The sequence below is a fragment of the Erpetoichthys calabaricus genome, chromosome 2, assembly GCF_900747795.2.
Source record: "Erpetoichthys calabaricus chromosome 2, fErpCal1.3, whole genome shotgun sequence".
In the NCBI taxonomy this organism is placed as follows: Eukaryota; Metazoa; Chordata; class Cladistia; order Polypteriformes; family Polypteridae; genus Erpetoichthys; species Erpetoichthys calabaricus.
Window position 1 is genome coordinate 47,935,850 of NC_041395.2, and position 15,993 is coordinate 47,951,842.

The following is a 15,993-nucleotide window of genomic DNA, read 5'->3' on the forward strand; positions in this document are numbered from 1 at the left end:
TACTCACTGTATATTAAACTGTTATTACCTTTGTGTATTTTATAGTGTTGCTGAGAAATGTTAAGTCCAAACAAGCACAGAGCCCTGTATAGAATTCTGTTGGATTTTACTCTCAAATAAACTAGATGTAATTGTTAATAAACAACTATTTTAGGAACAAGTAGAAAAATACTGGCATATTTAATAAGAGAGTGTTATGCTTAGGTCAGTGAACAAATTTGTAACATGTCAGAATAAATCAAATTTCATTTTTTGTTCAATTGGCCTGTAAATAATGATTTCTTTTGTGTTGAAGCCATTTTTATACAGTGTATTTATGTACTTGAATTGGTCTTAGAAGTTGAGGAACGCAGATGTGCATTACCTCCAACCCTTAATAGCAAATGCATCAAAATTCTGTAGGCAACGTTACTTTTAGCTGTTGAGTGAATTAAGAGGAACCTTTTGTTCAAGTGCTTGACCTAACTATTGAATCAAAGGTCATGAGCATTTGTTAAACAAAATGGCAAATATATAGACAGTGAAATTTCTGTTTACTATATCTAACTCTTTGTCTAGAACTAGGTGGATTCGTCCACTATGTTTTAACACTGTGTTAGCTGTGCTACCCATCTAAGACAGGTTTAAATTTACATAATCGATATATTTCTCAGCGTTAACATTTGCAGTGCATCTTACAATGAGTAAGTCTCTGTTATATGTCACTTGGTATGGGATTCGTAAAAGCAGTGTTAATGTTTGTGATGTGCCATCTATTGGAATGGCAAATGCAATGCATTTTATTGCTGAAAATGTTTGTGATGCGCTATCTCCTAGGATGACTGAGACATAGGAACCGGGCAGACAGAAGGACAGACACATCCTTTTGTTAAATTGGATATTTGTATTCCTATTTATTGTGTTATGGTGCTTGGTTTTTCTTTTTTTATGTTAAATGATGTTGATACTAATATCAAGCTTGTGTTATTTAATAGGGTTCTTTTTCTTGCTCCTGTTTGAATGAATGTGAATCACTTTGAGCATGGAAAACATGCTCATAGTAAAATGTACTTTTATTATTATTTCATTTTTGATCCTTTTAAAATACAATTTACCTTATAATGAATATGTATTTTTCTGCACCAAAAAGTGTAGTGTGGGAAGAAGAGGTAATGTATTTGTAAACTGTAGTATGGCAGAGGTGCTAGTTTTTAAGAACAAATATTCAGTCCCCACCACTGATTCACTTAATGATCCTTATCAGGTTTCTCTTTTAGTGGATAAGAGCGTCAGTTGGTGAAATGTGTAAATACAGCATTGCAAGAATTGTTTACCTCCTTCCTGATTTCCTCTATTTTTGCTTAATCGTAACACTTAATTGTTTCTGATCTCCAAAGAAATTTAATATAATATAAAAGACAACCTGAGTAAATACAACGCACAATTTTAAATAATCATTTTTTTATCAAAGGAAAAAAGTTCCCCAACACCTATGTAACCCATTTGAAATATGCCTAGGAATGGCTATCCTAACAAAATTCTCCCAGAGCAAGTAGTTATCTCACCTGGGGAGTTGCAGATCCCCAACAAACATCTAAGGAACTGCAGACCTCTCTTGGCTAAGTAATGTCAGCATTCATGATTTCATCATTAGAAAGACATGGAGCAAAAAATTATCGATGGGAAAATTGCAAGGTGAAAACAACTGCTAAATCAGATCACATTTGCCAAAAAACACCTTGATTACCCGTAAAAAGACATGTGTCCCTTTAAATTTGCCATAAAGTTAACACAGTTTTCCACAATAAGAACATCATGCCCACTTTCAAACATACTGGTGGTAGTGTCATGGTGTGGAGCTGCTTCATGGCCTGGGCAACTTACCATAATTGAGGAAAGCATGAATTTAGCACTCTAACAGATAATATCAGTTTGTGAACTCAAGCGCAATTAGGTTATACAACAGGATAACAATCTGAAGCACAAGAGCCAGTCCACCTCTGAATGACTGAAAAAAGAAAAACAAAAGTAAAGTTTTGGAGTGGTGTAGTCAAAGTCCTGACTTGAACCCCATTTAGATGTTGTGGCATGGCCATAAACAGGCAATTCATAGTCAAAAACCCTGCAAAGTGGCTGAATTAAAACAATTCTATAGAAAAGAGTGGGCCAACATTTCTCAACAGTAATGCCAAAGACTGATCTTCTGTTACAGGAAGTGTTTGATTGCAGTTGTTGATGCTAAAGATGGCACAACAAAGTAAGTTTAGTGGGGAAATTACTTTGTCACATGGGTGATATAGGTGTTGGTGATCTAATTTTCCTTCAACAAATCAGATGATCATTTAAAAACTGTATATTGTGTTTACTCAGGTTGTCTTTTATATCATACAAAATTTGTTTAGAGTTCAGTGACAATTAAGTATTATGAATAAGCAAAAGTAATGAAAATCAGATAGGAGGCAAATACCTTTTTACTGCGCTGTGCCTTTAATCTATATATATATAAAAATGGAATGGGTGGGTCGTCGGGTGGGCCTTTTTTTCATTCCGTCGTTTTTTCGACGTTTTGAAAATGTAGAATGATTATTTGATTTTTTTGTTTTTATTTGATCGTGTCTATGTAGCCGCCGTCGTAATAAAGTATCGCTAAAATCGTCATTTATCGTAATTTATTTTTGACGTATAACGTCGCCGTCGTCGAGGTCAGTGATACCAGTGCAAAAAATCTGCTTACGGTTGAAAGACACGCCCTACTCACTGGACAGTTAAAAACACCAATCAAACTAACGATGACATCAAGTATTACCCAATCAAAAGTAGGAAAGGAGGCATCTTCATAAAATGCGTGTGGGATGATTTGCATGAGACGCTGCTTTAAAAAAAAAATTATAAAAAAAATACGGGATAAATCCCGTCCAGTATTGATTCAAAACGGGACGCGCAATTTCATTCTCAAACGCGGCACGATTCCGTATTTTAAAGGACGGGTGGCAACCCTACAGTGCCAGGTAACCACCCATACAATCACATTGTGATTCAGACTAGGAATGCAATGAATGTAATTACCCCGATCTACATACAAGGCGAAAGTCTTGCAACATTCAAAGATGATGGTTTGGGATAATTAGTACTTATTAAGTACAACATTGAACATAAAAGAGCTTATGAAGCCTTGAACCGAAAAAAGCAAGATCTCAGAGATCGTAAAAAAAAAAAAGGAGGTAAATCTACTCGCTGTAGATTTTACTCAAACATTACCAGTTATTCCACGAGGGAGACCAGCAGATGAACTCAACGCGTGTTTAAAATCCATGCTTCTCCCACGGTCGGTTATATGTCCCGTGTTCTCGGGTAGGTACACCAAAAAATGTATACATTTAAGCATGTAATGGGCAAACAAAAAATGAGGTATACCCGAAGGCACTGCAGTAGTACTTAATGTAACTTTACTTCTTAAATGTGAATTTCCCATTGGGATTAATAAAGTATCTATCTATCTATCTATCTATCTATCTATCTATCTATCTATCTATCTATCTATCTATCTATCTATCTATCTATCTATCTATCTATCTATCTATCTATGTTTGACTGTTTAATAATTTATACACTTCTTATATATTGTTCAAATTCTTTTTTCAAAATACCACTGACAGCGCAATGCACGATAACATGGAGTGAATACACCATACGCATCTGCCCACGGCCGCCCTGGTGTGCGCAGATAGGAGTTGATTGTACAATAAAATAAAATAAAGATAAAAAGACTAAAACAATCATCACCCATAAAGCGGATAGTAGACGTGACGTACTATATGTGTACCACATTTCAAGTGTATAGGTGCAACGGTTTGCGAGCTACAGGTCATTTAAAATCCTGGACAGACACACAAATTGCCACGGTAGCAAATTACAGAAGAAGATTTTACTGTTTAATAATTTACGAGCTGTATATACCCGGCGTTGCCCGGGGCAGAAGTAACCTAATCGGTCAAACACTTACATATATACCAAAGTAAACCTAATCGGTCAAACAGTTACATATATAAAAAAACCGAACCTAATCGGATAAACAGCTTCATATATACAGAAGCGAACCTAATCGGACAAACAGCTAATCTATATACATAAGCAAACCTAATTGGTCAAACAGTTACATAAATACAAAAGCAAACCTAATCGATCAAACAGCTTCATATATACAGAAGCGAACCTAATTGGTCAAACAGTTATGCATGTGCAGAATGATTTTACAAACATTATGCGTGTTAACAATCATGAAAAAGAAAAGATTGAGGAACTGTTCTTCTATATGTGATGAAGCCACTAATAAGACAGATTTTTTTCAGGACCCAGCTGTTTCATAACTAAACTACTGCCACCCCAAAGTAATGCCTAATAGTGGTTTTTCGGGTAGCTGTGGAATAAAAAGTGTGTTTTTTAGTCAGTAAGAATCTGACACTACCCTTCAGTACGGGCTGAAGGGTGCCTATGTAAGGTTTTACATCCTTCCCGTATGGAAAAAAAAACATACTAAACTTTTTTTTCATCATTACAGATAATCTCAGTCAAATGGAAGTACGCATTCTCAATTTATTTTTATGTAATTTTTACTTTTTCACAAAGCCATCCCATTCCAATTTGTATGAATAAACTTTTGCTACAGAGTTAGCAAAAGTTTATTCATGCACATATTTTAATACGGATAATCTATCTCTAATCAAGGTTCTCATTTTCATTCTAATTTAAAATAATAATAGATACTCATTTTTTTCTTCTGTTTTAGAAAAACCAATCTATGCCACCTACGTCTTCGTCAAGTCAGCTTCATCCAGCTTCATCACATATACAAGAAGAGTTCCTCAATCTTTTCTTTTTAATGATTGTTAACACGCATAATCTTTGTAAAATCATTCTGCACATGCATAACTGTTTGACCAATTAGGTTCGCTTCTGTATATATGAAGCTGTTTGATCGATTAGGTTTGCTTTTGTATTTATGTAACTGTTTGACCAATTAGGTTTGCTTATGTATATAGATTAGCTGTTTGTCCGATTAGGTTCGCTTCTGTATATATGAAGCTGTTTATCCGATTAGGTTCGCTTTTTTTATATATGTAACTGTTTGACCGATTAGGTTTACTTTGGTATATATGTAAGTGTTTGACCGATTAGGTTACTTCTGCCCCGGGCAACGCCGGGTATATACAGCTCGTTGTTGTATAAAGTACTTATGGTGATTCTCATTATAAATGAGCTTTTTTAAAATGTTTTGTTTTTTTCATACATTTGGCCACAACTACCACTTGTAGTTTGATCCTATATTGCAATTACAGAAAACTGGTTTCAGTTGGTCTCAATTACCCATATTTTTAAACAGTTTAATTCTTGTATTTCCTTGCCCACTTCCTCTTTTCTATTGTAGAATCCTAATGTTTTTGTTTATTATTGTCTTTAATATAACACTTGTTTTTAGCATTCTGATTTTTGACATTTTGTCTTTATTGTTGACCAATCCCTTGCTTGCCACTTTCTACTTATTTTTATTGATGAGCTTGCTGACATTTCCTGTTCTCACCATGTCTCATGTGTTTTCTCGTGATGTCTTACTACTAATATAAATCTTGCTTCTTTAGTCTATTTATGAGTTAATGTGGTTACCTTGTGTTCATGAAGGCTCCTCAGTCAGCTGAGAGTTTGTTATGTGGATGCAAAAGGCAGTGAAGATATGGCTGGGGTTAATCATGTAGCGATGTGAAAGTTTTTAATTTATTCTCTGAAAAGCACCTCTTGCATGTTTGGTATTTAATCAAACTAATAATTATTTTTGCCAAAAAATATATTCTATATTATACATGAATTTATATATACCACATAGTTTTGCAACAGATAAATGTACTATAGGATGAAAGTGCTATAGAATACCATAGAGTGTTGGACAAAAAATGGCAAAACTATAAAACAGGTTACTGTAGGTAACTGTAGGAACTGTATCAATGTACATTTACAATGGTAACTTTTACTAAATATTTTTTTATGAATGTGATCCTGTCCACTATATTTAAGTAATAAAACATAGTAATAACAATAAATGTCACATTATAACATGTACTGCACTATTAGGACTCATACACCAAGTCCTTACAATTTTTATAGTGTTTCCTGTGCCAGTTTTAAACTCTAACATCATCAGAATGAAAGAATACTGTGTTAAGTATTGAACAGTGCTTCAAGAAATACAAATCCTTAACAACTGTATACAAATGTCTTCTGTGCTTATTGAATGTAGAAAAACTTTTCACTTTCTTTTCATGCAATTAATTTACAAGGGATGCCTCCATTAGATTGGTTTATCATCTTTTCTATATGTTGTGGTTTTTATAACCATTATACAGTAAGACTTAATCTAACGTTTGATAATATTAAATGCTGTTTTATAGTCTCTAATTTCCTTGATTAGTAAAATAAACATTACCTCTACATACTTCAACATAACAAACTGCAAGCATAGATCCACAAAATTGTGTGGATGTTTTGATTAAAAATGGAGATGGTGCATATGAGACCTTGGTTTCATATTATTACAGGACACTGAAGTAGCTGCTCCCCTTTATATTCAGTGCCATCTATACCTGTGAATTCATAGCTTGTCACTATAGTAGTTGTTTGCATCTGGATACAATTAAGGGAGCAATCTCCACAGGAAAAAGTTAATTAGGAAAGTGGTAAAAATTAAGTCTTTAAGCTATACGGAAAATGTAAGTTTCTGAATTTCCTCTGAATTTAAATATCATATTATTATAAATTTTCTGAATGCAAAACAAGAGAAGACAAAAGGTCTGCTAATTCAAAAGTAAGATCAATTGGATATTAGGAGCGACTCATTGATTTGTGAAACTGAGTTGTAATAAAAACCTGCAAGAACAGTGGTACCTAGGGACTGAATTAGAGAATCACTTTTCTAAGGCATTCCTATAAAAGAGTGTCTCATTACATCGTATTCTTAATTAATTCAGATTGTTCACTTGCCTCAGGGTATTGCCTGTCTGGAGTTCATACATTCTCATTTTGTTCATGTTGGTTTTCTAGGAGTACAAAGACAAATCTGTTTCTTTTATCATTAATTTTCAAATTGGGAAATAAAAAAGTAACAAATTGATCGAGTGAGACCTACTGCTGCTGTTTACATTATATGTTGATATTAGTAGTCATATCTGTGTTTTTGTTTTCCTATAGTTTAAAATATTAAAAACCTCAATATTTCAATCAACTTACTAAGAAAAACAGTTTTCTAGGACCACAGGAAGGAGTATAGTGTTGTTATAGAACATATAAGATAAGTTCTGATTAAAGTGGGTTTCAGGTTTGGGTAAGGTAATATTAAAATATATATTTTGTACAAGCAACAAACAAACTGGTTGGAACTTTTACTGCAGGGTGACCTTCTCCTCTTCCCCTTTAGATGTACTCAAAACACACTTAAACTAGAAAGATCACTTTCATCTTGAATTTATTGAGTTTTAGTTACTAACAGGATTTTCAGAATTCAAGTTGCATCTTATAATGTTAAGAAAGATAAAGCAAAAAAAAAAGACAGAAACTGGATGGAAAACCCGTTTGTCAAAGACAAGTAGGTTGAAGTATGTTTCTTAAAGAAAAAATTCTGAATAAAGTATTTGTAGGCTATTTTGCAATTACCATATTACTGTTTTCCTCCTACCAAATTATTTTTCATATACTTTAATTAACATCATCATCATAAACATCATTAGTTGTATTACTAAATCTTTACTAAAATTACCAGGGTAAAACTGCAACAACATTCTAACTTGACTTTGTCATGTTCACATTTGCCACAATAACTGCTGTTGAAATGAAGATAGGCAAGGCAATGTACTATATTATGTTATGCCTATATGTTAATGGAAAATTTTACTCAAATGTTAGAAAGTCTTTCTTTACACACAGAACCATGGATGTATGGAAAAAATTACCAAGTAGTGTTGTAGAGAGTAGTATTTAAGGATCTTGTAATCTTGTTTCAGTGTTATATTGGAGAATAGGATTAGTGAACTTGTTGACAAAAACCTGTTCTCATCAGAATTGATCTAATATACTATTCTTGTTTTTCAACCCATCTAAGATAGCTTGAAATATAAGTGTTCAATGTAGACATCATGTTTTTTATTTGATACATGGTTTGTACATTTGGTATGGTATAATAATATGCACCCGATGCTTTTACCTTACAGGGGCCTATTTCTCTTTGGAAAGAGCGACCTATTCTCACTGCTTCCTCTTTGCATTACTTGTAGAAGTGACCACATTTAATAGTCGAAGTGTTTTGCTTGGAAAATGTGGTGGTGGTTGCTACTGCATTGACCTGGTTTAGAGACTCAAGCCTTGTCTTGTCAGAGTTTTAGTTCCCCGGTGTGTGCATCAATTTATCGTTATTTTCAATCATCCATTGCCCACCACGCAAAGTTATCCGGCTGAGTGAGAAAGTCACTACCATGCTGCTGTAAAATGTTGGACAACAGAATAGGCCGATAAGACTAATGTTCTTATTTTTAGACTGTTATTTGATATTTTTATTATAATTTTTAATTTTTTGATTTTCTGACCCATCTTCTACAGTTTTTGTGAACATTTACATTTTTCTTCCTCACCTTAGAAACAGGATGGATACACAAACACACACAGAGACATTTGTCCTTTATTAAGGTGTATTAAAAGTCAATCAGAATTGTCGTCATCAGATGATCCTTGTGTGTAAGATGGTGAAATTTAAGTAAAAAGAAATATCAACACAGGTGCAAGAGCTATATTTAAAATATTGTCCAAAAAGCCAGTCTGTCATAGTTCATCTCATATAACACTTGTTTGTTAGCATTAGTCATCCTCTTCAAAATATATTTTCATTTGTAGAAGGAATGAGCTGTATGAACAAAGATCACGGCTGTGCCCACATATGCAGAGAGACCCCAAAGGGAGGAGCCTCTTGTGAATGCAGACCTGGATTTGAGCTGGCCAAAAATCAAAGGGGGTGTATTTGTAAGTAAAATACAATTCTTTGTTTACTTTGATAATTTGTTTTAATAATTGCTAATTAATTACTTTTCATTATTGCATTTGCTGCTTATTTGCCATTGTCACCTGTAATTTCAGCCAAAATAACATATATTTAAAATGTATTAATAGTGGGCAAAACTTTTCAAATTTTAAACTGCATAACAGAAATAAGATAAGGACACATATACCTATATATTATTTATTTCAGAAAGATGACCTAGATATACATGGTCAGCTGTAATTCAATGAATTCTGTTCTAAAATAGGACATCAAAATGAATTTGAGGCATTAACACGAATGGTGACAGATCTAAAATAATGTCTTTAAATATATTTTACTTAGCCATTTGAAATTATGTTGACTGATCTAAAATGCAATGTCAAAATCTTTACTTATTTAGTGTCTATAATGCTTTCTAATGATATGCAGTTAATCATACATTATTTTTATAATGCTATTATAGTAGCTCAGTATAGATTTATATGTGATAACAGATGAGTAGTACGAATTCCACATTTTATTTTCAGTGACATGCAATCATGGAAATGGTGGTTGCCAGCACACCTGTGATGACACTGAATTTGGGCCAATATGTGGATGTCATCAAAAGTATGCCTTGCATTCTGATGGGAGGACATGTGTAGGTAAGAAATGATGTACTTTACTGCAAACCTATAGACTGGTTTCAGATTTGAATCACCATTAAACTAAGTAACTAAATCAAGCCAATCATCACTAATAATAGGTGTAGTAGATGTTTACTGATTAGTCTCATCTTGAAGTTTTATAATCACCAAAGGAACAGATTATACTTAATTTAATTTTTTCACAAGCATTTTCTTACATTGAGAATTTTTTTTGTGGGGAGAAATTAAACTTATTAGGTTGACTGGTTAAGTTGTCTTTACATATTTTGTAAAGTGGTCTTGTAATATGTAATATTAGCAGGCACAGCTGTATAACAGTTTGCACAACACCAAACACCAGTACTTTCATTTATAGTGCAAATACATGTTAATTTTAAAGAACATTAAGGCATTCATCAATATGAGCATGGCTTTATTCTATAGTCAGATTCCATGTCATTTCTTTAAATGCTACAAACGCATATTAACTCCTAGGGAAAGGTTTATTTTGCCCTGATATACTTGAATGAATCAGTGCAAGGCTTGGCTGCTTACAAGAGCCAAAATTTCATTTTGTAGAACAACAATGTTGCTTTCATAACCGAGATAAAGGGAAATAAAAAACAAGAGCAAAAATAAATAAAGTCCAAAAGTTGTAGTTCAACCTGCCCACCATAACATGCTTATCATTTCTGCCTGTATAGTTTAGAAAATTACATGTACAGTATATAGTATGTCCTGCGTTGTATAGACTATGAAACTGTGGTGTGACAGCACCTCTAATATATAACTGAATAAAACTGAAAGATGTCTGTATTTTAGGAGTACTGTGCATGTTTATATACCAAGGCATATGAAGAGTTTTTTGTTTCTTTAGAACTTTTGTTTTGGTTGGTGTAAGTCTCTGTTGTACCCTGTACATGTGACAATACTGTTACTTGTGCTGCTGCTACTACAACATAATGAGATAGTGTCACTCTCCATGGCCATGATTAATGTGTATAGCTATCTTGCCACGAAGCTTTTGTTGGCCTTATCCTAAATAACTACACTACCCTGAATCTTCTGTCTTCTTTATCTAAAAGAAATCTCAGAATTAACATTACATTTTTTTGATTTCGTTAATACTTCAAAAACTGCTGTTGCTCACTGGTAGTGAAATACCATAATTCTCTTCTCCTTTGTCATTTTTCCTGCACAAGTGAAGTTACACATGACAAGTAATTGATTTATCAACTATTATTTAAACTGCTAGCTAATATCCAAAAATGTTGTAATGCCTCACCATTGTGAAGTATTGCTAGATGCAGCAAGATTAGCACCTGCTGCTATTCAATGCTCAATTAGCATATGCAGGGAAGAATTTCACTGTACTCTGTGAACATGGTAATAATGACCCTGTAAACCTATTGTCTTATTTACGATTCTTGTAGATCAGATGGTCCTTGGCATCATTGAAGATTGGAATTAAATTGGAGGATTAGTTGTTAACATGGGTCAGATGATATTAACATAGTATTTGTTTACTTTGTGAGTAGGTCAGACCAGTTTTTTAGCCAGCATGGGTCCACATTGGCACCACTAACACAGATACCACTGCAATACAACATATTTGGTGACAACAGATTGTGAACACTTTACTGATATTTATGAATTATTGATTGGTGCTTAATATGATTCTACAAATATAGTTTTTACAAGGTTGTTATTTGTTTTTTGTAGTTGTAGTAGTTGTGGAACGAGCCCAGGACACAGACAGGAGGACATGTTTCGAACACCACCACACGTTAATTTACAGTTTCTATTTACAATTAAAGTGCACACACAAACCCCCAAACTCCCCCAAAGTCTAGGCCAACGCCACACTATGCCTCACTCTTCAGACCGCCTCCTTCTCTTCCCTCCAGACCTCGTCTTTCTCCTCACCCGACTCCAGCCTTGAATGAAGGGAGGCGGCCCCTTTTATAAGCACCCGGATGTGCTCCAGGTGTGCTCTGGCAATCTCCCACCGACACGCCCCAGTGTGGCGGAAGTGCCGGCTGCATCCCCGGAAGCACTCCGGGTGTCCCTGCTCTTCTTCCCCCCAGCACTTCCTGGTGGGGCGGAAGTGCTGAGGTCCAGGACTCTCCAGGCATTGGGGCGCCCCCTGGCGGAGACCCCCAAAGGAACCAGGGCGGTCGCCCCCTCGTGGTCTGGAGGAGGCACAAGCCATCCTCCGGTCTTCCTGGGCATCCCGGCTGGGTACCACCCCCAGCGGCATGCCACATAGTATTAATATTGTCATACAGCCACTAATTTTCCTTGCAAATGTATTTTTTATTTAGTCTGGAATACAGCAATGCTTATTTGTAATTTAAATCAAATTATCAATAATAGTGTTTAACCATAGTTTTCAGCAAACTTCTTTTTCAGAATTAGATGAAAAATACAGCAAGCAAATGGCAATAAGAGAACAGAAACAATTACTACAGTATTGTAAAATATTTGAGGAAAATGAGAGTGGTGTACTAAAGTAAAGCGTAAGCAATTGAATTTGAAAGTTATCTCTGAAAGTACATTAAGTATATACAATTATAAGAAAGTGCTGTCATGTTATATGTAACATAATTTAGTTATTCACACAAGGAAAGCTAACATTTTTTAAATTTATTGCATGTTTCCCTAATGGTAAACTCAAGGCATCTATTTGACATTATTAAGTAAAAATGATTAGTTCAAGTCTGTTTTGTAAAATGGGTGAAGCTAATGTAGTGGAGATGACATTTTACCAGGGTGATCAGACCATAGGCAGTAACGTGAGATTAATTAACTAAAGAACTGCTTAGAAATGCCATGACAGAACTTGCATAGCTTCAAATGTAATGTGGAGGTTAGACAACTGACAGGTTGGGTTATTTTCCTTAGAAATAACCAGTCGTAATATTCTGTTACTGAAATATTTCCTTTGGTTCAGCCCTGCAGTTTTGTAGTTGATTGCAACCTACAAAAATGTAGGACATAGTTAAAGAAAACAAATTTCACTAACTCCAGTTTTGTCTGTTGCTTTGCATAGCTGAAGTGGTGCTGATGGCTTTTTTATTTTTAATATTTTTTGAACAACTCTGAACAACAAAATAAAACATTTATGAACATTTTCTATTTACATAATTGATATGTATTGGTAAATGCTTTGTTTAATTTGTGTTCAGATGTATATTTTTTGTTCACGGTACAAAAAACTTCCAGTGAATCTGACCTGTTTAAATAGGCAACAGAAAATGGATGAGTGGATAGATGGATGAATGAGTACTAAGATCTGCAGTATTCTTTCTTTTGCTTCTTCAATTCTAAAGCACTCTTTATTGCTTGCATGTAGTTACACTAGCAAAAATTAACTGCATTATATTTAGCTAAACATTTAACACAAAATTGTAGATTTGTAACAGACTTTTCTTCTTTTATATGTTTGTACAATTAATGCTGCAAAACCACAAAATGATTTGTATATGAGTATCTTGTAAATGAAAGCAGTGTTTTACAATACTGCATAGTATTATGCTTCATTCTTTCGTTCTTTTATTTTCTGAATCATTTATTAAAATGTTAGCCAAATATTTAGTCTATCTTTATGCAAACCATTCACAAGTCACATGGTTTTGCTGCAGTTAGGTTAGGAATTTCAGTGTTTCCTGCCTCTTTACAAATATACAAAAAAGTTTAATTTATTAAAACATTGACAAAATTGTTGGACTAAACCTGAATGATCAAAGTAAGGTATTACAGGAATTACCCAACAAAAGTCTAGAAATTATTTTATTAGTTTATTAATATTGTGACCACCAGGGGGAGCACCCCAAACATCAAACACAATGGCTCAGACACAAGTTCTAGTGAGGACTGTGTGAAACTCTTACACACACACGTTTACACGAGTCACAAAATTTAAATCAAACTTGCCGCAGTCCTTCTGTCTCTCCTTCACTCCTCCAGGTAAGTTGTGCCTGCCTCCTCCCGACTCTGGCTCTTTGTATGGCAGCAGGTTGCTCCTTTTATACAAAACCCTGAAGTACTTCCAATGTCCCGAAACTGTTGCTCGGGTATACTTCTGGGTACATTTGAAGCCCCACAAAGTAGGGCTCTCTAGTCCTTTCAGCATTCTCTGGCAGCACTCAAGGAATCCAACAGGGCTGACCACAGGGGTACCATAGCCAAGGGATGCTGCCACCTAGTGTGTGGGGGAAGATATTGACCTGAATACATTGCCTACTCCTGTGTTTCCATGATACTCGTGTCCTGGCCGGGTAAGGATCCTGGATCAACTCTGGCCAGGATGCCATCACAGTGTGCTGTTCCTCACAACATGACACAGACAAAATGTCTACACAAAGTTTTATATTAGAAAAGCTAAAAGTAAAACAGTGATAAAATCAGAGAGGTTTAGCCAAAACATTCTACTAATTTCAATAATTCACAATCAAAATCAACTGACTCCTTGATGACTTTGGAATTTGGATAGTTTTGACCTTATGCACAACTGCTAATGTAACAAAACATGGTTTTGTTTAACTGCCCTTTCTGATCAGGTCATTCAATAGACTGCTTAACACCCAGAACATTAGTGTCACACTTATATATAATGTAGTAATATTGTATTATTTACCCTACTAATAGATTTCATAGCTTCACGTTATAGGTGATGCAAGATTGAATTTTGTATTTTGTAGAGAGTTGTAATTTTAGCCTGTACACCTAACTTTCATGTTCTGTCCTGATAGGTCTTCATTAATTTCATTATTAATTATGCACCACAGACTCTTCACTTCAGGCAACTGTAGCTAACTCAGTCTTTCTGTATTCTATTTCTATTCATAGTTACGTTTTCATACTTGAACTCCATTTAATTATTTGGCTTGTCTGTTTTGGTCTTTCATTGTGCATGACTGCAAGCTTTGAATTGTTCCTGCATAAAGTATTTAAAACTAAATACATACAGTGCATATATCTGTTTTTGAATATTGATTTTATTATAAATGTGTATATCAGTTTAAACTGCATTATGTTCACAGTTTTTGAAAGGGTCATACTTTATTCTATCAATGAAGTTTAGCTGGAACTAGGACTTCTAAATTAATAGCATAACATTCAAAAAAGAAGTGAAGGCATGTGAACTAGTTTCACCAACTGCATTCTATTTTTTGCTCACTTATGTTGTAGAGAAGGAGGCTTCAGCCGAGAACGCTGTTTACAATACCACGTCATTAGCTGATGTGGACAAGCGAGTGAAACGCCGACTGCTCATGGGTAACTCTCTTTCTAATTGTCTGACACTCTCTCCTTGCTTTTTTTCCTTCTTTGTTTTTTTTTACTTGATCTAAGTGCTATTGCTCCTTTCCAATGCAAAATGATGGCTAGTGCATGAATTAATACTGCCTGTCTGTTATAGCTCTGTCCTTCATCTAATGCCAATATTAACCTTAAATTAAGCATTGCAAACTTTTCCTTTGTCTTTATGCTTTTTGACTTTTAAATATATAGGTATATCCTATTTTGCTGAATATAAAATACTGTAATTTTATGTGTGATGCTTTGGTTTAAATAAATATCAATACAAAAGGAAAAGAGAGGTTTGGCTGAGGGATATATGTCAACAAAGAAGTTGTGATTTTGTGAGAAAATAGGTTCAATAAATGATTATTTGAAAATTATAGGTTCAGTTTTTATCTACATAAAAGGATTTTGACAAAGTTTTTTGAGGAAGTAATTTGAAATGTGTCTATAATGTTAAATGAATGCTAAAAATTAAAACTCAAAATAGATTGTGACCTTCACTAGTGTTCTAATGAGAATGGATAGAGGTCTGAGAATAATGTCCTGCAATCATTGTTTTGCCAAGCTAGTGATTTTAACAGTTGGAAGTTCTCTGTAATATTTTCGTCAGTGAGTCACATCAATCACTTAAACTTTGTAGCAATTCTAGAGCTGGCAAATGAAATTAAAGTTTGTTCTGAAGATGATCAACAAATCTATGAAACAGAGAGTCATTATATATACAGTATACTGTTTTTGCAATATTTAAGAAAAAATGTTTACACTTCATAATGAAAAAATGGATTCTAGATTCTGAAAAGTAAATTGCTGTCCTGTATCATCCTCTTTGCTCTCAAGACTTGACTCCTTGCAGCTTTTTGCCTTCAGGAGTGAGAATCCAAGTAAAAGGACTTCATTTTCTGACAGTAGCAGATATACAGGGGTAAATGTGAAAACTAGCATGGGAGAACATCTTCCAAGGGAACTTTGAAATTTGGAATTGATGTTGGTACATATATATGAACTTCC

At 34.4% G+C, this 15,993-nt stretch overlaps 1 protein-coding gene across 2 annotated transcripts in view; it reads left to right on the forward strand.

Annotated features, from left to right (window-relative positions):
* Nucleotides 1-15,993, forward strand: part of scube2 (signal peptide, CUB domain, EGF-like 2) — a 109,188-nt gene that overhangs the window by 30,378 nt on the left and 62,817 nt on the right. For both annotated transcript variants that reach the window (XM_028793756.2, XM_028793757.2), the window contains exons 5-7: nucleotides 8,908-9,033; nucleotides 9,580-9,696; nucleotides 14,872-14,958. In XM_028793756.2, the coding sequence (XP_028649589.1) occupies nucleotides 8,908-9,033; nucleotides 9,580-9,696; nucleotides 14,872-14,958 (330 nt within the window). The remainder of the gene's footprint in view (nucleotides 1-8,907; nucleotides 9,034-9,579; nucleotides 9,697-14,871; nucleotides 14,959-15,993) is intronic.